Below are 26,792 nucleotides of genomic sequence, written 5' to 3'. Positions count from 1 at the left end.
CCTCCTTACGTGGCTGGTCATACTTCTTTGAAAATGTCAGAACCCTTCCCATGGCGTAGTCCCGTTCATCTCGGTCAAACTTTTCTTGTTTGCGTAATTTAATCTTTGTTTCATATTTATGAAGTCTTTTCTTCATGTTAGCCCTAAGCGCTTCTTGTTCCTCTTTATCAGTATTTTGTGCTATTATAGTTTCCAGTTCTTCAATTTCTTTCACCACTTTATCGCGATCACTCCAAGCGAACTGGATTAAGATCTCCAACATGCCTTTACATGAACTGGCTATGTGGGCAGCCCATGCTTCCAGTAGGAGGGGGTCTGGGTTTTCATATGCAGGGCCGGTGAAAATTCTCAAACCTCTAGGTACCCTCTGTACCTCGATGTAGCCCTGCAGAGAGGTTCCCTCCCACCACTTGCGCAATTCACGTTCATAAAGTTTTTCCAGTTTTTGGAACTGAGTTATCAAGGCATTGGGAGCGGTCGCGTTAGTGGCTTGTGCCGGTTTGGAAATGTCCGGGTTTTTATTCTTGAACATGCCCCCAGCAGCGTCTCTGCGCTCTGACATATTAAACATGTCGGGATTATAAGTCTTGTACTTCAATTGGAGCCTGATCCCAGGACCCAACGAGTTGTCCTGCTACGAATTTGCTGCCGGCTATCGCTAAGCCACCAAGAACACAGTTCAAACAAACGGATCGGGATTGTCAAAATGTAAAGACGGCTTACCGCTTCATAGGTCGGCCGGTTGACTGCAATCCCTGTAAAGCTTGATCCGGAGCTAAACAACGTGGGGTACACTTCTGACCTCCGCTCACGTCCTCCGGTGGTGGCGGTGCACTCGTGTAATAAAGAATCCGCTCCGAGGTTGCACCAACAAAACACGAGTCACTCCAAAGTAGCGGGTGCTATCTGCCGCGATGGTGCTCGCGGAAAAATATCCAAGCTCCCAAAATCCTGAAGATACCCAGCCGGGTTCCAGGAAGAAAAAGCACTCTTAAGCACGGCACAGTTCGTTCAGCAGGACAATTTATTCAAAGACACAGACGCGTTTCGGGAGAGCCCTCCCTTTCTCAATGTTATCGTCTGACAAGACGTACGCAGCGCCATTATGAATGTTTACAAAATGTTACGAAACAAACAAAGGACTGATTCTTGGTCGCAGCGCGGGGCGCCATCTTAGAATGTGTAAATTTAACATAAATTACAATAGATTGCTAGTGAGTGTACCACATCAAAATACTGCCGTGTATCGGCGACATTGTTGTCTACAAAGCAAAACCAAATACCGTATAAACTTAATACAATGCATTGCGGAGACAACAATATATTATTTTTTTTTTTTTTTTTTTTGAAAACCTTTATTTAGCACTGTTCATAATACAAATACGGGCCTACAACCATCCGGCCGGCCACAACACTTCTGAAGCTTAATAGCAAATTGTACGTCCACTCAGTAACACGTCTGCACATGAAAGCATACAACATGCGTTACAGTAATTCCACGTGCACCAAGTGTCAGGAGATATTAAGGTTAATTTAAAATTTTTCATATAAGGAGATACAGAAACGAGAACGGATCAGTGTACAGCACATGTATTTAAATAATAAATGGGCAACGTTCAACAGGAGAGTCCACTAACAGTAACATATCTAAAATGGCGGCACAAATCCAAAATACCAGGATAGTGAAACGAAACGAAGCGTGCCCCCTAACCGTCACCCTCCTACCAGCAGCTCCACCCACTGACCCAAGAAAGCACAGGAAAAAGAGGAACAGATAAAGAGAAAAAGAGGCACCATAGAAAATAAAAAACGAATCGAAGAAGACCCCCCACCCTACACGCGTGCCGAGGCTATGGCCTGCCCTAGCAGTGTGTCTGTCGCCCCAAAGGAAAACCCGAAATATAGGAGCAAGTAGAGAAAGAAAAGGAAGGATAAGAAATTGTTTATATAAAGAGATACAGAAACTAAAACGGATCAGTGTACAGCACATGTATTCGAATAATAGATGAGCAACGTGTACCAGGAGAGTCCACTAACAGTAATATATCTAAATTGGCGGCACACATCTAAGACACCAGGATAGTGAAACGAAACAAAGCGTGCCCACCTAGCCGTCACCCTCCTACCAGCAGCCCCACCCACTGACCCTAGAAAGCACAGAAAAAGGAGGAACAGGAAAAGAGGAAAAGAGGCCCATAGAAAATAAAAAACGTTTCGAAGAAGACCCCCCACCCTACACGCATGCCGAGGCTATGGCCTACCCCCCCCTAGCAGTGTGTCTGTCGCCCCAAAGGAACCCGAAATACAGGAGCAAGTAGAGAAAGAAAAAAGAAAGGAATAAATTCACGGTTGAACCCAGGGAGTGAGAGAAGAATAAACTACCCCACTATCCCGGAAAAAGGAGAAGCGGGGAGGAGCCCACCCAGCAATCGAGCTCCCGGCCTCCCACGCCGTCAATGCATCCCGCGCCACCCACAACGCAATGCCATCAAACGGTATACGCCGGTAAACCAGAATCGGTATTATGCAGCCCCTCAGTCCAACACAAGCCCACACCCCATCAGGATAGGCAAACATCAAAAGGAAGCAACAGTGCCGTGCAACAAATAAAACAGGACAGTCAAAATTACTCAGCCATTAGCATTAAATGCGACACAGTCCAGGTCCCCGCCGATCAATCCAATCAATGCAACATTAGGCAGTCCATCAACCCTGTCCGGATCGGCAGAAAGTCTTCAGGCCTGTCCACTGCTGCGAGCCACATCCATCCAGGACAAAGAAGCAAGATGGCCGCTCACGGGGGAGGGGAACAAGAAAGACTCTCCGTGTCTCAGGGTCTCCAACACAGCAGGAACATGGTGCAGGGACTACAGTGATACAGGCAGCAAGGGGGACACACGACAGGGAGAGCAAATAGCCGGGCAAAATAGAGGGCGCCGCCGCAACTGTATCCTTGATGGCGGGCAAACGTGTAACAATGTAGCCAGGAAAGCGCCTCACCTCCGTCCCTTCATCCGATAACAATGTATCCCCTTCAGGATCGAGCAAGGGCGGCGGGGGATAATCCTGCCGGGCGCGCCCCACAGCAGACATTGCACCATCAATTCTCCGGACCAGTGCCCTGGCAGAGCTCCGCATTACCGCCCTCAATTCCACGAGGGCGGCCAGGATGTCACCGCGGGTCGGGTCCGCTCCTTCCCACTGTTTCCCCGTTTCGGCCAGCATCTCAGGGGCATATGGGTTCGCCAGCCCTGCAAACCCGGGAACAGCGAGAGTCTCGGTTGAGAGCGCTGGCGCCGCGTTCTCTCCGCTGCCGGATGGCAGTGGAAAAGCGGGGACAGTCACTGAAGTCCGCAAGACAAGGATGCAGTCGCCGGGGGAAAAACTCCGGGCGCAATTCGGGAACTGATCAGGATAGGAACCCGCCACGAGTCCTGCATACACTGACCGTCCACTGCAGGGAGACGCTACAAGATGGAGGCTGCCCGCCCCTCAGCAAAACGGCAACGAAGGAGGGCTGTCCGCTGGGGATCCCAGCGACACCACAACGCCAACCTAATCCAACCCGGACAAAGGGACCGTCTCCAGCCACACGGGCAGCGCTTCATACACCCGTGATAGTCGGCGGCGCCCCAGCCCGTATCTCTGTCCGTCCCTCAGCGTCCAGCAGCGATCGTCCACGCCGGGTTCAGGGGAAGCTCCGGAGGCAGAAGGAAAGCACCGAATCCACCATCAAATCCGCCGGGAAAGGCATCGGGAAAACGCCAGTCCCGCTCGCATCGGCGTCCCACGGCGACAGAGCGGCGCGGATCAGGATAGATGACCAGGATTATCGGAAAAAGCCAGGCGGCTTACGGAGCCGGGAGCTCAAGCATCCGTCCCGTCCGCCATCTTGGCTCCTCCCTCCAACGATATATTTTTATAGGAAATACCCAACCTGCGCAATGAACACAAAAACTCAAATGTGGTCAGGTCGGAAATAATCTTAAAATGTATGTATATATGTATATATATGTGTGTATATGTATATATATATATATATATGTGTGTGTGTGTGTATATATATATATATATATATATATAATATATATATTGCAGCCAAATACACAATAGAGCTGGATTATGCTGTAAAGAATTTCCACCATACATGAAACATATGCATTAGAAACATGAAAAACAACAGCAAAGATTGTTTTGAAACTGTTTTAATGCTGAAAAAGCAGTAGACATTCTTATTGTATCCTGAAAGCTCCCAGGCTGCATTGCAAACACACAGTCTAAAAAGACTGAAAAGCTAACCTGTAGCTGCATGCTACAAAAAACTGACACCGTGCCTTTAAGGCACTCATGACCCCCAGTATCCCATCATGCCTCAGGGGCGACAGTTGGGTCAGTTGTTCTTTCCGGCTCCTTCAGGAAGGATCCTGGTTTCACAGCTCCACTCTTTTTCTGTTTCTGACAGAAAATTCTCTCAGTTTTCTACATTTTTGACCTTACTTCGACGTTTTTCAACTAGTTAAGTAGGGTTTCTCTTGTTGGTTGGCATTTACATTTTGATATGCCTTCTCTTTTTGACAAATGCCCTTCTTGTGGCAAGAAGAAGGCAAAGACGGACAGCCATGAGGTTTGTATCCTTTGCCTACCCGAAGACCATGTCCAAGGACCTGCCCTCACTGTGAGTCCCTGTCATCAAGAACTTTGAAAGACAGAGAGAGAATACGAGTCTATGGCCTAGCCCATAGGTCTTCTAGAGGGAGGTCCCCAGCCAAGAAGAGCTCCAAGAGGTCCAGAGAACCTTCAAAGGGCGAGTCTTCTCGTCCTGCAGCTTCAGCGTCGGGCTCAGCGCTGAGAAAGAAGCAACCGGTGGGTCATTCTTCGAAAAAATGACGTGTATCACCGTCGACGGCGGGCTCGCCGTCAAGAAGTTCAGGTATGTCGTCGTCGAGATGTCCAGACCCTCCGCCATCATCAACTCTGCGACGATCGGCGTCGAGAGATAAGACCCCTCCGCCGTCGTCAACCAGGCGACGATCGGCGTCGAGGGGTGTTACACCTCTGCCGTCGTCAACCAGGCGACGACCGGCGTTGAGGTGTGTCTCCTCCGCTGACGTCGACCAGACGACGTTCAGCGTCGAGGGATAAGGAGCCTCCGCATTCGTCGTCACAACGTTCGGCGTCGAGAGCTGGCTCACCTCCGTTGTCGCAGGCTAAGCGACCGACGTTGAAAGCCCGAAGTCCTCCGCCGTCGACAACCAGGCGTCGATCGGCGTCGAAGAGGAGATCTTCGACGTCGTGTCGACGTTCAGCGTCGAGGGCGACCAATACCCCTCCGCCGACGTCACGTAGACATTCGATGTCAAGAGAGGAAGCTCCGTCGTCGGCCACACTACGCCGCTCGACGTCGAGAGACCATCATTCCTAACGCCGCTCGACGTTGAGGCATACGACGTCGAGATTGCCTGATCCTCCGGCGCCACAGAGAGAGTTGGCGTCGAAGGAAAGGACTCTGTCGACGGCGGAGCAGCGCCGGTCGATGTCAAGAGGTCATCATCGCTGGGAGTCGAGGCATGCGCCTTCAGAGCATTCGACGTCGAGGCACCATGATCGGTCCAGATCGACGTCGAGACACCATGAACGAACGGGACGCTCGGCTACGAGATCCAGGGATGGTTCAGTGATCCTAGTGACTGAATCATCCTCCCGTCACTCTTCGAGATCCCCGTCGAGATCCAGAAGTCCTGCCCGCAGATCTAGAAGTCTTGCCCGCAGATCTCCCACTGATGGTGTGCAGTTGTCTCCCAGATGGAAATGCCTCTGCACAATTGGCGAGACTCAGGAGCTACAAGACGGCTGCAGGAATAGGTCAGCCCACTACACAGACCTTCTCTGCAAAGACTGGTCGAGGAAGTGGACAGTCGCAGCCCTCCCAGGCGCAGAGAAAGATCTGCTGTGAGGCCAGCTGCATCTCGTTCCCCTGCACGAGAAGAGCGCTCTGGGAGGTCTCCCGAGAGGAGGCGCAACCCTTCCCCTAGACAGGAGGTACCCACCAGAAGATCTCGTGAAAGGAGAGCTCAAACACCAGCTACTTCTCCTACCTCCTCTACCCGCTCTTCCATACGGGATTACTCCCCCACTTTGGTTGATAGCCCTGTCTCTAGGGTTTCCCCGGTGGACGATATAAACACCTATCATGATGTCCTACAGAGGGGTGCATTGAAATTAAACATCGAACTGTCTGTGCCACAGGTCTCCATGACAGTGGTCTTTGAGACTCTTCACCAAAAGTCGGGGTCTCGTCCAGTGCTACCGTTGATCCCAGGGATCATGGATCCTGTCAATGATGTGTTCCTGGCTCCAGCATCGGTAAAATCGGTGCCGGCTCGCATCCAAAAGAAGTATAAGGCTGCACCATCTGACCTGATCTTTGTGAAAGCGGACTCGCCCGCCAACTCAGTAGTCGTGGCGGCGGCACGAAAAACCCACTCAGTCTCTCCCTCCTCCTCAACTCCTCCTGTTAAGGACAGCAAGTTGCAAGACTCGTGGGGCCGCAAGGTCTGCAGTTCTGCCGCTTCGACACTGAAGGTTTCTAGCGTGGCTGCGCTTTTAGGCAGGTACGATAGAGCCTTATGGGACTCAATGGAGCGTTTTAAATCAAAATTGCCTAAGGAGGACCAACAGGATTTCGAGGAGACCCTGACGGAAGGAAGCCAGGTGGCTAACCAGATAATTAGCACTGTACTGGCGGGAGATACATATGCCCATGGGGTATGTGCCAGACGTTCATCGTGGCTGCGCCTGACAGGCCTCAAGCCCGATGTGCAACAGCGCATTCTGAACCTCCCGTTTACTGGAACATCTCTCTTTGGCCAGCACACGGACGACGAGATGAGTCGGATGAAAGCCGAGCTCGACACCGTCAAGGCAGTCGGCTTAGAAAAAAAGAAAGAGTTTAAACGCCGTTTCAAGTCCAACAGAGGCAGAGGGGCTCAACAGAGGGCTCAAACCCCTCAGTGGTCCCAAAACAAGACCAAGGGTAAGCCCCAGTTTCGGGGTGGTAAAGCTAGCCGAGATAGAGGAGGTCACCAGCAGTCCTCTACCTCGAGGAGAGGAGGAAAACAATGAGCACTGGCTTCCTCTAGCGCCGTTGTCCACTCCAGTGGGAGGAAGTGTTTCAAAACATCTGGCAGAGTGGGGCAGCATCACAAACGATCTGTGGGTGCTAAATACACTGCGCAATGGATATGCTCTTCGTTTCCGTGCGCATCAACAGGACATTCCCCCAAAGAAATCTTGTCCGCACCAACTCGATCTGCTCCGAAAAGAGGTGAAGGCTCTTCTCCAAAAACGAGCTATAGAAGAGGTGCCGCCCTCACAAAGGGGAAAAGGAGTCTACTCCAGATACTTTCTTGTCCCCAAAAAGGATCAGGAAAACAAGTTCCGGCCTATCCTGGATCTTCGTGTTCTGAACAAGAACATAGTGAAGGAGAAGTTCTGCATGCTTGCTCTTCACCAAATATGTCCACATCTGCAAGTAGGAGATTGGATCTGTTCGATGGACTTGCAAGATGCCTACTTCCACATTCCAATTGCCATGCGACATCGGAAGTTCTTAAGGTTTCTGGTGAGCAGCAAGCACTACCAGTACAGGGTCCTGCCTTTCGGGCTAAAGTCAGCGCCGAGAGTCTTCACCAAATGCATGGCAGTGGTGGCAGCCTTCCTACACAAAAAAGGACTTTTCGTCTATCTCTACCTAGACGACTGGCTCCTAAAAGGCCCATCTCCTCAACAGGTAGAGATCGACTTCCATCTTTGCCTGCTACAATTGCACAGGCTCGGCCTCCACGTCAACATGGAGAAGTCAGTACAACTACCGACCCAATCCATTCACTACCTGGGCTCCGTACTGGATACAAAATTGGGAAAAGCGTATCCTTCGGAGGAGAGACTATTTTCTATGCAGCAGAAGTGCAGAGTTCTACTACAGTCCCAGAATTCAACACCGCGTCAAGTAGCGTCTCTGCTGGGCTCCATGGCGTCCCGCATCTTCCTGATTCCTCACGCCAGGTTATGTTATGTTATGTTAGAACTATATTTCTTGAGCGCACGGCTACCCAGATCGGGTGTCCCGGCGCTTTGGCAGAGAGTCCTGAACACAACCAAGAAAAACCCAGCGGCAGAAACACTGTAGGCCCACTGGTTAGGCGGAGAAGAGGAGCGTCTTGAGCTCCTTTCTAAAGGCCAGAAGATTGTTAGCCTTGCGGAGTGACAGAGGGAGCTCATTCCACAACCTGGCCGCCATAAACTGGAAAGACCGGCCTCCCATCCGCACGCGTTTGATCACTGGTACCTCCACTTTAGCCAGGTCAGCAGATCTCAAACTCCTCCGGGGAACGTAGAGAGCAATCCGCTTCCTGAGGTAAGCTGGGCCAATGCAGTGGAGGGCTTTAAACGCCAACGTGAGGACCTTGAAACTAATTCTGCTAGGGATAGACAGCCAATGCAGCCTGCCGCGCAGTAGAGAGGCACTGGCTCTCCGTGGAAGGCCAAAGATGGCTCTGGCCGCCGAGTTTTGGACAACTTGCAATCTGGATACCAGATATTTAGGCAGACCAGAGAAAAGTGCGTTAGCGTAGTCTAAACGCGAGCCCACAAGTGCTTGCACGATGTTTTTGCGATATTGAAGGGAAAGCAGTGGGAGAAATTTCCTCACCATCTTCAAGATACCGAAACATTTCCCCGCCAGGCCCGTGATGTGGGGACGAAAAGAAAGACTGTCGTCAAATACCACACCCAGATTTTTTACTTGGGCAGATGGTTTCTCAGGGGGGAACATGTCGGAAGGCCACCACGATTTCCAGCCAGGGTCCTCAGCGCAGCCAAAAAAGAGCAACTCGGACTTATCCGAGTTACATTTCAGGTTCTGGTGCTGAAACCATGCAAAAACAGCACTCAGGCAGTCTCTGATTCTGTCGCCATTAAAAACCTCTCCCTTCCTGCAGGTAAACAGGAGCTGGGTGTCATCAGCGTATGAGATGACCCGGGCTCCAAATGCCTCCGCGACCTTCGCCAAAGGGGCCACATAAATGTTAAATATGGTGGGGCTCAGGATGGATCCTTGAGGCACCCCCACCTCTAGCGAAGGCATTTCCGCGGAGAACGGAGGATGCGACCAGGGTGAGGATGCGACCTTTGCAGCAGGCTCTGGAGGTTCAATGGGATCAGTCGACAGGGCTCTAGGAAGACCGGATCTATCTTTCCCAGGTGACGAAGACCTCCATCAATTGGTGGACTCACCCTTGCAAACTTCTGGTGGGAGTGCCTTTTCACCAACCTCTCCCGACACAGTCTATAGTCACAGACGCGTCTCTCCAAGGCTGGGGAGCACACATGGGGTATCTGCAGATTCAAGGAAGGTGGTCAGCAAAAGAACAGACCTACCATCTCAACAGGCTGGAGCTTTGAGCAGACCATCTGGCTCTGAAGTCCTTCCTTCCTGCACTCGAATCACACTCGGTTCTGATTCAAATGGACAACACGACGACCATGTTCTACCTGAACAAGCAGGGCGGAACTCGGTCGCGTCCTCTCTCTCTGGAGGCACAAGCCATATGGCACTGGCTGCTCGCCCGGAACCTCACAGTAGTAGCAGTGCATCTCCCAGGAGAGCTAAATATCAAGGCCGACGCACTCAGCAGGCACTTCGAAGATCAGCCAGACTGGGTGCTGCACGACGAGGTGGTGGCAAACCTCTTCCATCGCTGGGGTCGTCCAGAAATAGATCTGTTCGCGGACGACGAAAACTCAAAATGCCACGCCTTCGCGTCCAGATTCCACCGTCCAGGGACAAGGGGGTATGCCCTTTTGATGGACTGGTCAGGGACATTTGCTTACGCATTTCCTCCTCTGCCCCTGATTCCGAAGATGGTGTCCAAACTCATCAGATCCAGCATGACCATGATCCTGGTAGCCCCGGACTGGCCTCGGCAGTGGTGGTACCCGGACCTTCTACAGTCGTCGGTGCTTCCACCCAGGAGACTGCCCTGCAGGCCGGATCTGCTGACCAAGATGGGGTGGCAGGATTCTTCATCCCAACCTTCCCTCACTGCACTTAACAGCATGGCTCCTGAGGTCCTACAATACGGACATTTAAATTTGCCACCTGATTGTATGCACATTTTAAAGGAAGCGAAACGACCCTCCACAAGAACGTCTTATGCGTTTAAGTGGAAGAGGTTTTTTCTTTGGTGCAGAGAATGTCACTTTGATCCCTTATCAGCACAGGAGGAAGTAATTCTGCCTTACCTGCTGTACCTAGCAAGATCTGGGCTTAAATATGCTTCGATCAGGGTGCACCTCTCGGCCGTTACGGCTTATAGGAAGTCTCCTGCTCAGCCCTCCTTCTTCCAGATGGAGGTGGTCAAGGACTTCTAACAGGGGTTGAAGAAAGTGTACCCCCCTGTTAGAAACCCTTCTCCTCCGTGGGAATTAAATCTAGTGTTGTCTAAGTTGATGGCCCCCCCCCCTTTGAACCCATCCACAGAGCTTCTTTGCAACACCTATCGTGGAAGGCCGCTTTTCTAGTTGCAATTACATCAGCGCGCAGAGTCAGTGAGATACAAGAGCTGTGTACAAGAGAACCCTACACTGTTTTCCATCACAACAGAGTAGTCTTAAGGGCACATCCATCATTTTTACCTAAGGTTGTCTCTGATTTTCATATAGATCAGTCTATTTCTCTTCCTTCCTTTTTTCCAAACCCTACCACCCCGGCGGAGCAGTCGCTGAACTCTTTAGATCTCAAAAGAGTCCTTACATTTTATTTGGAAAAGACCACAGATAGTAGGAAGACGGACCAATTGTTTATCAACTATGGTCCACTCAGAACGAGCTTTCCAGCTGCCAAGAGATCCATCTCCAGATGGATCGTCTACTGTATTAAATTGGCTTATCAGCTTGCAGGCAAGCCCTTACTTTTGTCACCTAAAGCACACTCTACTAGGGGGAAAGCGGCCACAGTAGCTTTCCTGCATGATGTCCCCATGTCAGAGATTTGCAAGGCTGCAACCTGGAGATCAGTTCATACCTTTACAAGGCATTATTGTCTAGAATCTGATTCCTCTTTGAGGAATCTATTTGGGTAGCCTGCGGCCTGTACAAGTTTAGTTTTTTCTAGGCTTAGTAATGTTTATTACTGTATTGTTTACTCCTTTGCTGCGGACAGATGAGGTGAGGCTCGCTATTCTATTCTAATGCTTATGACTATTGATGAGGATCCCCTGTAAGATAAGGATTAGTTACTTACCTGTAATCCTAGTTCTCTTCCAGGGGTATCCTCATCAAAGTCCTAAGCAACCCTCCCGCCTCCCCGGGCAAAGGATCTTTATTAATTTGGAGATATTGTTAACCTATTTGTTTCCATGGTTTTTCAGTCTCGGAAAAGAACAACTGACCCAACTGTCACCCCTGAGGCATGATGGGATACTGGGGGTCATGAGTGCCTTAAAGGCACGGTGTCAGTTTTTTGTAGCATGCAGCTACAGGTTAGCAATGCTCGAAGGTGTCCACCTTTGAGTAGCACGCGAACAGCAGCTTGGTTTATGTCTAGGTGAGGACGGGGATCCACTCGTAGACGCCGCTCCGTACGGGATCTGCCCGACGCGTTTCGAAGCTCCATCTGCTTCTCTTCAGGGGCTTTAACGGAAGCGGTGTGCGCAACCGCCGACCCACTTCCCCATTTTATGTATAACACACCCACCAATGGGAGGCTCAAATGAGACTGTGCTTTCTGGGAAGTGTGGTCCGAGAAGCACACAATCAAGTCCTGTATGGACTGCACAAGTGGGCCCGTCCTCGATTCCAAGTACGACTGCTGCTTCACATTAGTGACCCCCAGGGTACCGGGGTGGTGCATACTCCGCGGCTGGATGGCCGCGTATAAATCAATGCTCGAAGGTGTCCACCTTTTGAGTAGCACGCGAACAGCAGCTTGGTTTATGTATAGGTGAGGATGGGGATCCACTCGTAGACGCCGCTCCGTACGGGATCTGCCCGACGCGTTTCGAAGCTCCATCTGCTTCTCTTCAGGGGCTTTAACGGAAGTGGTGTGCGCAACCGCCGACCCACTTCCCCATTCAATGTATAACACACCCACCGATGGGAGGCTCAAATGAGACTGTGCATTCTGGGAAGTGTGGTCCGAGAAGCACACAATCAAGTCCTGTATGGACTCCACAAGTGCGGTTGCGCACACCGCTTCCGTTAAAGCCCCTGAAGAGAAGCATATGGAGCTTTGAAACGCGTTGGGCAGATCCATTACGGAGCGGCATCTACAAGCGGATCCCCGTCCTCACCTACACATAAATCAAGCTGCTGCTTGTGTGCTACTCAAAGGTGGACAACCTTGGAGCGACAATTTATACGCGGCCGTCCAGCTGCGGAGTATGCACCACCCCGTCATCCTTGGGGGTCACGGAAGTGAAACAGCAGCCGTACACGGGATCGAGGAGGGGCCCACTTGCGGGGTCCATACAGGACTTGATTGTGTGCTTTCCGCACCACACTTCCCATAATACACAGTCTCATTTGAGCCTCCTAATGGTGGGTGTGTCATATGGAAAATGGAGAAGTGGGTTAGCGGTTGCGCACACCGCTTCCGTTAAAGCCCCTGAAGAGAAGCATATGGAGCTTCGAAACGCGTTGGGCAGATCCATTACGGAGCGGCATCTACAAGCGGATCCCCGTCCTCACCTACACATACATCAAGCTGCTGCTTGTGTGCTACTCAAAGGTGGACAACCTTGGAGCGACAATTTATACGCGGCCGTCCAGCCGCGGAGTATGCACCACCCCGTCATCCTTGGGGGTCACGGAAGTGAAACAGCAGCCATACATGGGATAGAGGACGGGCCCACTTGCGGGGTCCATACAGGACTTGATTGTGTGCTTTCCGCACCACACTTCCCATAATACACAGTCTCATTTGAGCCTCCCAATGGTGGGTGTGTCATATGGAAAATGGAGAAGTGGGTTAGCGGTTGCGCACACCGCTTCCGTTAAAGCCCCTGAAGAGCAGCATATGGAGCTTCGAAAAGCGTCGGGCAGATCCATTACGGAGCGGCATCTACAAGCGGATCCCCGTCCTCACCTATACATAAATCAAGCTGCTGCTTGTGTGCTACTCAAAGGTGGACACAACCTTGGATCGACAATATATATATATATATATATATGTATGTGTATATATATATATGAGCCACATATAATATAGTGTTTCCGGGGCCCCGCACACGTGCAGGAATATTCTAATGCTTATGACTTTGATGTGGATACCCCTGGAAGAGAACTAGGATTACAGGTAAGTAACTAATCCTACTCAGCCCTTGCTTTTTGTAAATGTATGCCATGCTAAGCTCTGAGAATTCGATCTAGTAGTTTTGCTAAAGAAAGGACTTCTTTTCAAGGGATTCCAGACTTCAATCTTCGGGTGGCTCTGCAGACGCTGTTGAAGGAATACTGTGAGGTGAGCAAAAGCCCTAAAGAGAGCAAGATCTGCAGCTTCATCCAAACATGCAAAGTGCGCCCACGGAGGAAGGCCAGAAAGTACCTGTACGCAATTGGTGAGAATGTATTTAAGTATCCCGATTATCCTTACTTTTAGCGTCTTGTTTTTCCTCCAGGTTGCCTGAGACCCATATGTATGGTCATACAAGTGCAGAGAAATATGAACAAAATGCAGCAACGGTGAGTCCGTGATCTTGGTCCCTACATAACTCCCTCTGAATATGCTAAAAGAGGGGTATGTGGCCTGTAGGTGTTCCTTCCGTTGCTTACTTCTTTATTTGTCTTGATAAGTTTGCGTTGATACTTCTTTATCAGAGCACACCTCTTCTTAGGCCTCCAAGTGTAAGACTTGGTATGAGTTTAATATTTTAGTAGGATTAACATCCAGGTCTCCCATTCAGCATGTGTTCAGAATGAGCAGCACTTCAGCCCTAGAGTGTCGAGATGGGATGAAAAAAAATCGACTTTAGCACTGAAATGAAAAATTGGTATCATTTTACAAATATTGATTTAAGATTTTTATGACACTTTTTTTGTAGAGACCAGTGGTGCATTTTAAAGCATGATGGTCCGGTAACACTATACAAAACTAGGTCAGATTTTAACCTTTACCGAACCTCGAAAATAATTTTGGTTTAAGTCCATGTAAACTTAGACCGAAGGGAGTATCATAATTGAGTGTTGAATGAGTGTGTGTTTTACCTCCAGCCTGAATACCTACTTGCAAGAAACAAAGATTAAATTATTAAATCAAATTTTTGATGGAGATACGGCATCCACGAGTAGGCCACTGAGGTGTGGAGTCCCGCAGGGCTCCTCCTTAAGCCCTGCGCTTTTTAACATCTACATGCGACCACTGGCTGAGGTTGTCCGTCCGTTAGGTATTAAAATCATCTCTTAGGTGGATGACACTCAGCTAGTGGTCTCCTTGGCGCAGGAGGATAGTCCTCAGGTGGGCTGACAAAGTGCTTGGAGGAGGTAAAGGGATGGATGACTTCTTCCTCCCTTAAACTTAATGGGGACAAAACGGAGCTGAACAAAACGGAACCTCACTTTTTTTTTATTCCCTGTGGCCCCCATGCCTTGGCACCCTCCCAACCCCCAAGGACAATATAAAGAGCCTTGGGGTCTGGCTGGACAAAGCTCTATCTTTTAATACCCAGGCTACAAAACTTTCGGCTACCTGCTTTGGTCTCCTTAGGATGTTGAAGAAAGTTCTTCCTCTTCTGCCTACGGAGGCAAAGCAGGTGGCCATTCAGGGTCTGATTCAGTCCTGTTTGGACTTTAGCAATGTCCTCTATCTGGATGTCCCTGAATACACACTGCGTGAGTTACAGATAGTGCAAAATTGCGCGGTCCGCAGATTGCTCCAGCTGCCGCGCAGACTGTCAGCCAAACCTGAACTGAGCAGTCTGCATTGGCTACTAGTGCGACAAAGAATTGCCTTCAAGGCTATGTGTATATCCCACCAAGCCTTCTGGGACACAGGACCGGCTATCATCCGGGATCTAATTACACAGTATCATCCTAGCAGAAATCTTCGTTCTAGCCAGGCGTTTATGGCTATTGTCCCTAGAATAAAAAAGACAAGAGCTGGCGGCAGGATGTTCACTCATAATGCCGCCAAGCTATGGAACTCACTTCCCTGCAACTTAGGTCCAACCCTAACCTTTCCTCCTTTCGGAAACAGCTGAAGACTTTTCTCTTTAGGGTTCCTCATTAATTCTTCAGCGTTTTCCTTCTGTTAAGCAAATCATACTTGCCGCTAGCGCTTGGACGTCTCAGGGCAGCAATCGCGCTCTACAAATATACATTTCATTTCATTTCATATATAGATTGTAAAAACTACATGTTAGCCTCCCTGGTTCTATGCCACTTTCCAGTCCCAGCAATTGCTCTGCTTCAGTGTTTGCGTTAATAGCACTAATGACATTACTGTTAGGAAATAGGCCTGAACAAGCACAACCATGCCCACTTTGGCCTTTTGATACCGATGTTTGGCATTATTTTATTGCAAATAGGCCAGCTAAAGTCTGTTCCATCTAGAGAAGTGACTGCTTCCTCTTATGTTTCTGCCTGTCATTGTTTGATGCTGCTTCTTTTGCAAAGCTTCCAATCCTTATGGCTCAAGTGGATGTTAATGCAGCGCACTTATAGGTCCATGGCCCTAGAATCCCCCATTTAGAGACTATTGCCCAGATGCATCAAACTACTTTTTTGCGATTCCTAATTTGCGAAAATTACCGAATCGCAAATTAGGATTCGCAAAATGGTATGCATCATTGTTTTCGCATTTTTTTTGCTATTCGGTAAGGATCGCAATTTTTGCCGAATCGCATAAAAAATGCGATTTTGAAATTGCTAATTCGCAATTCCCATTCATTCCTATGGGCTGAAATGCCCATAGGAATGAATGGGAATTGCGAATTCGCAATTTCAAAATCGTAATTCAACAAAGCATTTCAAGGGTGGAGAGGGGGGTCCAAATGACCCCCCCCTGCACCCATGAAATGCACTTTCAGCTATAAGTTACAGACACACATGTCCTAAGGACATGTGTGTCTGTAACTTAACAGTTTAAAAAATGCATTTTTGTGCATTTTTAAACAATTTTGCAAATTACCACGAGGTTCAAACTCGTGGTAATTTGCACTTGCAATTTTAAAATTCGCAAATTTTTTAAAAATGATGCATTGCATGTAAGGAATCGCAAAATTGCAATTCCTTACATGCAATCGCATTTAAGAAAATCGCAAAATTAGAGCTTTTCTACAAAAACTAATGATTCATATCAAAAAGCATTTTTGGAATCGCAAACGGACGATTTTAAGGAATCGCACCGTTTGCGACTCCAAAAATGCTTGATGCATCTGGGCACATGGGCCTTATTTAGAGTTTAGTGGATGGGATACTCTCAAATGTGGTGACTGTTAATCAAACAAAGGATTCAAAGAAAAGGGCTGCGGAAATCCGAACAGATCCAAAACAAAGACGAACAGGATACAAAGGCAGGATAAACAGATCAGACACACCTAAGAAATCTATCCAGAACAAGAGAGATATAAAGGAACTTCAGAAACAAATGAGCAAGCTCACACAAGTCACTATTAATACCTTACAGGTGATTGAAAAAATAGGGACAATGACGGAGAGCATTCTCTCAAAGATCGAGCATATTCAAAACCTCGGACTCTCCTCACAAAGAATCAGTAATGAGACTAACATGCTTGCAAAAAATAGAGATAACCGTCCAGACAGGACAAAATCTTTGTCAAAGGAGGAAACGCTGGCGTTAATCCGAACATATGAACCACTGAACCACATGGACGAAGAAAGAATTGAAACAGTACCACTCGACAACAACAGAACATCAAGAAAGAAGGATAGAGCATCTAACCCTCACAATTTACAACACATACAGCTAACAACAACTGAATCCGAAAATATGAACGTTAGTAACAAAGAAAATCCGCTGACATGTCTTCTACTCAATTGTCGGTCGGCTACCAAACATGCATCGGACTTAGCGGACCTCATCATTAACAAGGACATTGATCTAGCAGTCCTCACAGAAACATGGCTTACGGAATCTTCATCCCCAACCTTGGACCTCTTAGTACCACCTCGATATAACATCTTGAGACTGGGTAGACCTATAAAGATAGGGGGAGGTATAGCTTGCATTTATCGATCTGATATGGAGGTCAAACAAATTCAAGCAGACCCTCTAGAAGCAAGCGAATACCTGGGTCTTAAGATAAAATATACTAACAATCAAAGATGCAACATACATACGTTTTACCACCCACCAGGGGACAATGCAAAGTTCACAGAGGAATTAATGGAGATCATAACGGCCAACTCTAACAGCGAAACCAAAAACATATTCCTAGGCGATTTCAACCTACACTGGGAGGACGACAACGATAAACTGGTCAACACGCTTAAAGATTTCCTCGTCGAACTAAACCTCACCCAAATATGCACACAACCCACACACTCGAAAGGAGCGACATTAGACTGGATTATCTCTAGGAACAAAGATACAACTATCCTCTCCATAACCCCATGCGACTGGTCTGACCATCATGCTATAATATTCGGGATACCCATAATGGAAAAAGGCAGGACCAGACAACCCTTCCAGTCCAAAAAATGGATGCGGGACACAAAACAAGCAAATATGGAGCTATTGGTTGAAAGCTGTGAAAGAGACCTAAAGCCACCGAACAACATGGAAAATGTCAATGAGCTGACCGATCATTACATAACTACGGTAGAAAATATCGTCAATCACACCATGCCATTAAAACTGAAAAGAGTCACGGAGAAGACAAAAAATCCATGGTTTAATGAGTCACTAAATGAAGAAAGGCGCAAACTGAGGATGGCCGAAAGAAAATGGAGACAACACCCTTCATCCCCCGAGCTGAAAACCCTCAGAATAATCAGAAGACAATATAACAAAAAGATCATCAACTCAAAAAAGGAGTTCATAAGATCTGAACTAGACAATGCCAAAAACAGACCACGAAAACTCTTTGAAATACTAAAGCAGCAATCGAACAAATTAGCCAAAACCGGTCAAGAGAACACAAAAACATCCCTAAACTGCGATGACTTTTCTACATTTTTCACAGAGAAGGCTAAATCGCTAGAGGCAGAGCTCAAAAGCGCCGTGGCGAACCTTCCCATCGAACGACTGCATTTGAGCGATACCGTCTCTTCAACGGAGTGTACTTATGCAAAAAACAAGGCAAGATGGGATACATTCGAACTGTACGACCAGCACATGATCGCCAAGACGCTCTCAGAAATCAAACCAAACAATCACTATCAAGACCCACTTCCGGCAAAGTGCTTAAGAGAAATCAACCACGTTTTAGTTCCAATATGGACCGAAATAATAAATGCCTCTCTGTCACAAGGGATCCTCCCTGACTGCCTAAAAACAGGTCAAGTCGCACCCATAATCAAAAAACCCTCAGCGGACACCTCAGATCCAAACAACTTTCGCCCAGTGACCAATATCCCTGTACTAGCCAAGTTAATTGAGAAATGCGTCCAGAACCAACTCAGCCAACACATCACCAAGTTCTCCTTGCTTGACGAATGCCAGTCAGGATTCAGAACAGGACATAGCACGGAAACAGCGATTCTCCATATTGTCGACGATGCGATACAGGCACTTGACCAAAATCAAGCATGCCTACTGATTCTCCTTGACCTGTCATCGGCGTTTGACACAGTAAACCATGAAGCACTACTGACCAGGCTGCAGGACAGGATGGGATTGTCGGGAATTGTACTGGACTGGTTCAACTCCTTCTTACAAAACAGAACACAGCGATTCCGGGTCAACGAATCTATCTCATCTGCATGCCCTATCTCAATAGGAGTCCCTCAAGGATCGACGTTATCCCCAGATCTGTTTAACCTATATGTCGAACCACTTACAGAAATTCTCCAAAAATCACAGATATCTTATCACATGTATGCGGATGACACGCAGATATACATAAAGATCGCATCCCTAAAAGACATTGAACTAATGAACGAGACATTAAAAAGGGCACTACAATGGCTAACTAACAACCATCTGAAACTAAATGCTCACAAAACAGAGTTCCTACTAATCTCACCACCAAGGAGCCAGGCGGAAATAAAGGAATGGACGAAACTCGTGACTGCGCTCAACTGCACCCCAACCCTAGTCAATTCAGCTAAATCGCTTGGAATAACTCTAGACGAGAATCTAGACATGAAAGCCCACATTAACTCAATGGCTAAAAATGCCCGCTTCCACCTGAACTACTTAAGAAAACTGAAACCATTCATCTCAGAGCCAGATCTCAAACTGGCAATCCAATCCTTGGTTATCTCTAGGATTGAATATGGCTGCACCACCTTAGCTGGCCTACCAAAAACATCCACAGCCCCACTAAAAGCCTGCCTCAACACCGCGGCAAGACTTATCACTGGATCTAGGAAATATGATCATATATCCCCTCACTTGAAAGCCTTAAACTGGCTACCTTACGAAGCCAGAAACCAAATGAAGATAGCCTGTATCACTCATAAAGCGCTCCACTACAACACCCCTGGATACCTAGCCAAGAAAATTCAGCTGTCTGGAGGTAACCGACCAGCCAGAAGCGCTGAGGAGTTGCTATTACGACCAGCCATTTTCAGAAAGAAAAAAACCTATGACAGAGCATTCTCAGGAGCTGCCCCCAGAATCTGGAATTCACTCCCTCCAACCATTCGGAAGATCAAAAATGTGGCAGCATTCAAGCGGGAAGTGAAGAGCCTTTTGATGAACAAATACAATAAATAGAGAAGAACATCGATCACTGCCCTGATCTATTGCTGCTTGACTTCAGAACATTTATGACATCAGAAAGGCGAAGTATAATCAATATTATAAAGATTTGCTAATTCTAGGTTATGAAACGGCCCAAAACCTACCTCCAAACGGTATCTTTAATTGACCTTATAACCGCATCCCTCAGGGACTTATAACTATCTACCTCACCTATGTGTATATACTTTGCTTTTGATACAATTGGAGCTGCAACTCACTTTGATCACACTGGCACATGTGTCAAGAATGATTGCATCTCATCTACCTCATATCTGTGATTCTTTTTACTGTCTATATATATGTTATGTTTTTCACCTACCCTATGTTAAGCGCTCTGATACCCACGGGTCTTGTTCGCGCTATACAAAACTCTATAATAAATAAATAAATTATATCGATGATACTTGTAACTTGTAATATGGCAGATGGGATCTCCGCCACAGAATCCCAAAACACGTTTCCCTGTATTAATTCCCATAGGCGCCTCGCCCACCGCCCCTTCAAAACCCCGCAGTCGGCTCTCGCTCACTCAACCCCGAAGCAACGAGGATAGGAAGCCGGCGGCAGCACTGATCTCTGGGTGCCCATGGGACAGCAGGACTAGGTAGTGGCGGTGGCAGGGTCCTGCGTCATAACAGCGCCTCGTGTAAACAGGGGGGCGCATAATGTCATCTTTTGGAGTGGTACACACAAGGCTGGACCCTGTGTTGCCCTGAAGAAGAGCTCTGGGGAGGCTCAAAACATGTTGACGTTTACTAGGGACCCTTAACTCATTATAGCTAGGGCCCCTAGGAACTCACCCCGTTTAACATACCGACCAGGAGCCAGAATAAAGTTAATTTGCCCACTAGTTAGGTATTTGTACTCACTCCACTCCACTACATCATTGCAGTACACATAGTTCCTCACTATATATTGCGCCTACGTAACATCGCAAGTCATAGCATGCCTCAATCCGCAGCGGATTGAGATGGGCCCTATGATGAAGCATATCACCATTGGGAAACTCTGGTGAGTGAGCGGACTCAAGAAAGAAAATCTTTTCTTTCCTATTGATTTTCCGACTCGGACTGAGCGAAAATCCTTTCCTTTTTTGCTAGGATCCGACATCTCGGATTGTGTAGGTGCCAGTATCCTGATAACCATCGGGTGGCTTAACATTATCATGGTTGCGTAGATTGTAAGGTTTTTCTGTAGATTCTTGTGCAGGAGACCCACCCTATGATTTTGTTTTCTCCTTATTTTTCTTTTTGTCCCACTTCTTGTTTGTTGAAGAATTAGGTGCTTGCTCAGAGTTATCTTTTTCAGAATTACTCTTCACTTGTGGTTTTCATAGTCTTGCACCCAAATGATCTCTTACTAGTGTAGCAAAGGTTTCTTTGATTATTTTTAGGCAATTCACGCTCCTGCAGGGCAGGAGTCAAACCCTTTAGGCGTTGGCGTATCGCTAACGCTGCTGCTTCCCCTTTAATGTTACTCAACATTATGGCAGAAATGTGTCAAAGTTGCCCATTAGTTTCATCCCTAAGTTTAGGGAAGAAACTGATGCTGCCCCGTGCTCATACTGCACTTGATTCAGGACTTCAGGTAATATATACAGCAGCAAATACTGTACTCCATGTTGCACAATCTTGTATCGGGAGAGCCATCCCCATCGCAAGCAAATCCTTAATATTCTATGTTTTTTTACTGCTGCAAGCTGATTTGTTTTTCGTGTAATCAAAAATGAAATTTGTTGGCTTTAGGTGGGTATTTTACCCATCACTGCATTCAATGTTTGTGGGCTAATCCCTGGTGTAGCTAACTGAGAAGCTACCACTTTAACAGTTTGTGCAGGAGCAAGTGTTAGTGTTTGCATCACGTAATGTGTAAGATTTCTAAATATTGTTTCTAAGTTATTGTAAAATCCTCTTACCTGTCCTGCGGTCAGTTGATCAAAATTTGGGTACGGTGTCTAACTGGCTTGGACTGGCCATTTTGCCCCCTCATTACTGAGTGGGCCCAGTCTTATGTTTTGTATACTATGTGGAAGGTCGCCTTTAAACCAATTAATATGCTCTTGGTATGTTAATGGTATTTCTGTCTCCTCATAAGGAGTGTATTCGTCTTGTGTTTCACTCGCATCATATTCGTGAAATACCTGTGTAGCATTCTCTGCAGGACTGAATTTCACCCAGGAGTAAAATATCTCGGTCCTAAATCCTTCGTGTGCATCTACCACGAAGGTAACCTCCTCACCATTTAAGATGAGGCCATGTTGTAGTAATTTTTGAGTATCTGCAGTTCTCAGATATATATATTGTGCCATATTTTGAGAATGATTCAGAAAAGGGGGTGGTGATGAACAGAGTGTCTGAATTAAGCAGACCATTCTTACCCAGTCCAAAGATCAGGGCTTGATCCATCACCGTTTTTTAGCTCACTGCACCATCCCAGCTCAGAACCTGGTTACATGCAACTTAGTCTGTTCCTGTCCCAGTGCATGATGGGAACAGGGCAAACCAAACTACCAAGCCAATTCTTATACTGGGAAGGAAACAAGCTTCCGGGGACCGGTTTCTGGCATTTCAGCCGTCGTCGGCCCGGCTTGCTTGAATCCTGATGGTGCAATGAGCAAGGGACTCACATCTGAGTATACCCTTCCACGCTTATGGTGGACAAAATGATTCAGAAAAGGGGGTGGTGATGAACAGAGTGTCTGAATTAAGCAGACCACTCTTACCCAGTCCAAAGATCAGGGCTTGATCCATCACCGTTTTTTAGCTCACTGCACCATCCCAGCTCAGAACCTGGCTACATGCAAATTAGTCTGTTCCTGTCCCAGTGCATGATGGGAACAGGGCAAACCAAACTACCAAGCCAATTCTTATACTGGGAAGGAAACAAGCTTCCGGGGACCGGTTTCTGGCATTTCAGCCGTCGTCGGCCCGGCTTGCTTGAATCCTGATGGTGCAATGAGCAAGGGACTCACATCTGAGTATACCCTTCCACGCTTATGGTGGACAAAATGATTCAGAAAAGTGGTTGGTGATGAACATAGTGTCTGAATTAAGCAGACCACTCTTACCCAGTCCAAAGATCAGGGCTTGATCCATCACCGTTTTTTAGCTCACTGCACCATCCCAGCTCAGAACCTGGCTACATGCAAATTAGTCTGTTCCTGTCCCAGTGCATGCTGGGAACAGGGCAAACCAAACTACCAAGCCAATTCTTATACTGGGAAGGAAACAAGCTTCCGGGGACCGGTTTCTGGCATTTCAGCCATCGTCGGCCCGGCTTGCTTGAATCCTGATGGTGCAATGAGCAAGGGACTCACATCTGAGTATACCCTTCCACGCTTATGGTGGACAAAATGATTCAGAAAAAGGGGTGGTGATGAACAGAGTGTCTGAATTAAGCAGACCACTCTTACCCAGTCCAAAGATCAGGGCTTGATCCATCACCGTTTTTTAGCTCACTGCACCATCCCAGCTCAGAACCTGGCTACATGCAAATTAGTCTGTTCGTGTCCCAGTGCATGATGGAAACAGGGCAAACCAAACTACCAAGCCAATTCTTATACTGGGAAGGAAACAAGCTTCCGGGGACCGGTTTCTGGCATTTCAGCCGTCGTCGGCCCGGCTTGCTTGAATCCTGATGGTGCAATGAGCAAGGGACTCACATCTGAGTATACCCTTCCACGCTTATGGTGGACAAAATGATTCAGAAAAGGGGGTGGTGATGAACAGAGTGTCTGAATTAAGCAGACCACTCTTACCCAGTCCAAAGATCAGGGCTTGATCCATCACTGTTTTTAGCTCACTGCACCATCCCAGCTCAGAACCTGGCTACATGCAAATAAGTCTGTTCCTGTCCCAGTGCATGATGGGAACAGGGCAAACCAAACTACCAAGCCAATTCTTATACTGGGAAGGAAACAAGCTTCCGGGGACCGGTTTCTGGCATTTCAGCCGTCGTCGGCCCGGCTTGCTTGAATCCTGATGGTGCAATGAGCAAGGGACTCACATCTGAGTATACCCTTCCACGCTTATGGTGGACAAAATGATTCAGAAAAGGGGGTGGTGATGAACAGAGTGTCTGAATTAAGCAGACCACTCTTACCCAGTCCAAAGATCAGGGCTTGATCCATCACCGTTTTTTAGCTCACTGCACCATCCCAGCTCAGAACCTGGCTACATGCAAATTAGTCTGTTCCTGTCCCAGTGCATGATGGGAACAGGGCAAACCAAACTACCAAGCCAATTCTTATACTGGGAAGGAAACAAGCTTCCGGGGACCGGTTTCTGGCATTTCAGCCGTCGTCGGCCCGGCTTGCTTGAATCCTGATGGTGCAATGAGCAAGGGACTCACATCTGAGTATACCCTTCCACGCTTATGGTGGACAAAATGATTCAGAAAAGGGGGTGGTGATGAACAGAGTGTCTGAATTAAGCAGACCACTCTTACCCAGTCCAAAGATCAGGGCTTGATCCATCACCGTTTTTTAGCTCACTGCACCATCCCAGCTCAGAACCTGGCTACATGCAAATTAGTCTGTTCCTGTCCCAGTGCATGATGGGAACAGGGCAAACCAAACTACCAAGCCAATTCTTCTACTGGGAAGGAAACAAGCTTCCGGGGACCGGTTTCTGGCATTTCAGCCTTCGTCGGCCCGGCTTGCTTGAATCCTGATGGTGCAATGAGCAAGGGACTCACATCTGAGTATACCCTTCCACGCTTATGGTGGACAAAATGATTCAGAAAAGGGGGTGGTGATGAACAGAGTGTCTGAATTAAGCAGACCACTCTTACCCAGTCCAAAGACCAGGGCTTGATCATCACCACCCCCTTTTCTGAATATTTTGAGAATGAAGCATTACAGATTTCGGGTAACACTTTGGGAACAATATCCTTTCAAGCTTAATTTTACCAACGGCAGATACATTAGATATACCTACTCTGCGGAGGAGGAGGTTTCCCCACCACCATGGACATCTCCGGGTCAAAAAGATGTGTGGGTATCTCTGAGGAAGCACAATAGAGCTGCTCAGTCGATCTATACATAATAAGAAACCAACCAACGTTGGAGGTGCCAGGTCATGTAGTTTCCACCCAACAGTAGGAACTGCACGTTTGGGGAGGGGGGCAACCTAATCTTAGGATGATGCCAGACTGATTACATGCACCCCACAGGATAGGTTGTCCTTTGGACCAACTAGCTTACAGTGCCACCATTATCCCCCAAACTTAAACAGGGGCGAATAGTTCTGGCAACCACTGAACATGACAACTCTGTTCCCTCGGGAACCGTGGTGACAGACTTCCAACTTTTTGCTTAGTCGCTCATGCTCTTCTTTGCTCAGAGAAATATACAAAGACAGCAGAGAGGACGGTTTCCAATATTTTTTGAACTGTAGTGATTCTTGCATGGAATATATGGGCTGCAATGATTATTAGACCGAAGCTGAAAAAATATATACTGAATGTCAGATTAGTGAACAAAATGAATAGATCAACCATTTTGTTTTCACAACTTATATATGCATACATATATAACAGTACAGCTGTGTAGCACACTCCTACAATAGAAACCCTAACCAACGTGGCTAGGGTGCAGATATATGTTTTGCCTTGAAGCCCTCTCCTGGATGATCTAACCCCATGTTACCGGATGGTAACATGGGGTTAAGACCCCTATTGGTCACAAACTGGACAACCCTCACAGAGATGTCGGTCAGCTGTTAGGTGAAAGTTTCAGCATGCAGGGACCCTTCGAAGTCAGCAGAAGTGTCTCTTCTGATTATGTCAGGAAACAAAACTTTATGTTCGAGGCATGTGGGCTGCTGAATTCATATCTGTGCATAGATCCCCGCCTAGTGTTGGGTCCGGATGATTGCACCTTGTTGTCCTGGAAGTCTTTGAAGTATCACGAGATAGGTGACTCCTCGCCTGGACCATAGTGCGCATGGGCATCTTCTCCATCTTCAGATTGTTTTTTTCCGCCATTGTGTTTGGATGTTATTCCTATACTCCAACTTCGGAATCGAAACTAAACTTTTCTAGAGGCCAAAAGGCCTTCGACTTCGACGGTATTGTTCTCGCTCGGTACGTCTTGACTCGATCAAGCTTTCCATCTCGACTCGGTCGTCGAAGCGGGCCATTGGGCCTTTTCGAAGCCACGTGGGCCTGCTGTCGATGGAAAGGAGCCTGTACAAAAGGTGCCCACAATGCCACTCCAAGTTCCCGCATACTGACAGACACACAGTATGCAACAAGTGCCTATCACCAGACCACAAGGAAGAAACCTGCCTAGCCCGTTTGAAGAAAACGATCCGGATTTGACGGGCCGCTAGGCAAGAGATGCAGCGACAGGCACCGGAGCCAGACAACATCTTCGAGGATGAACAAGAACTTCCAGAAGGGGAAGATTCGGATCTAGAGATCGTCACCGTCGAGGACCACTCAGGCTCCGATGAAGAAATCCAACCGGGGCAAACCGTGAGTACATTACCCCCGACACCAATTACCCCGTTAAGAAGGCTCCGATCGAGGCATCGCCTAAAGGCCTTCGCCAAGATCCAAAACATCATTCAGCAGCCCTGCCATCCGGCTCGGCTCTGAAAACAAAGATTAAGCCTTCAGAGACCCCAAGCATAAGTAACGTTATCCCAAAGAAGGTTCTAGATCCCAAAAAGGTAGTCGACCCGAAGGGCGTCGAACCGAAGGCCGTACAGCCTAAGGGCATCGACCCGAGGAAGGCCGTTGAGCCAAAAAGCGCAGAACTAAAGAAGTCCGTCGAGCCAAAGAAGGCCGCCGACCCAAAGAAGGCCGCTGCGCCAAAAGTCGTCGGACCGCAGAAGGCCGCCGACACAGAGGGCGTCATACCGAA

General features: G+C 47.9%; 1 protein-coding gene across 1 annotated transcript in view; it reads left to right on the top strand.

Annotated features, from left to right (window-relative positions):
• IPP (intracisternal A particle-promoted polypeptide) overlaps window positions 1–26,792 on the top strand; it is a 224,580-nt gene that overhangs the window by 120,305 nt on the left and 77,483 nt on the right. The window contains exon 4 of the mRNA XM_086953161.1: window positions 13,461–13,616. Within this exon, the coding sequence (XP_086809287.1) occupies window positions 13,461–13,616 (156 nt within the window). The remainder of the gene's footprint in view (window positions 1–13,460; window positions 13,617–26,792) is intronic.

The sequence above is a fragment of the Lissotriton vulgaris genome, chromosome 1_2 (assembly GCF_964263255.1).
Source record: "Lissotriton vulgaris chromosome 1_2, aLisVul1.2, whole genome shotgun sequence".
Taxonomy (NCBI): Eukaryota; Metazoa; Chordata; class Amphibia; order Caudata; family Salamandridae; genus Lissotriton; species Lissotriton vulgaris.
This window is presented reverse-complemented; position numbering and strand designations above follow the sequence as displayed.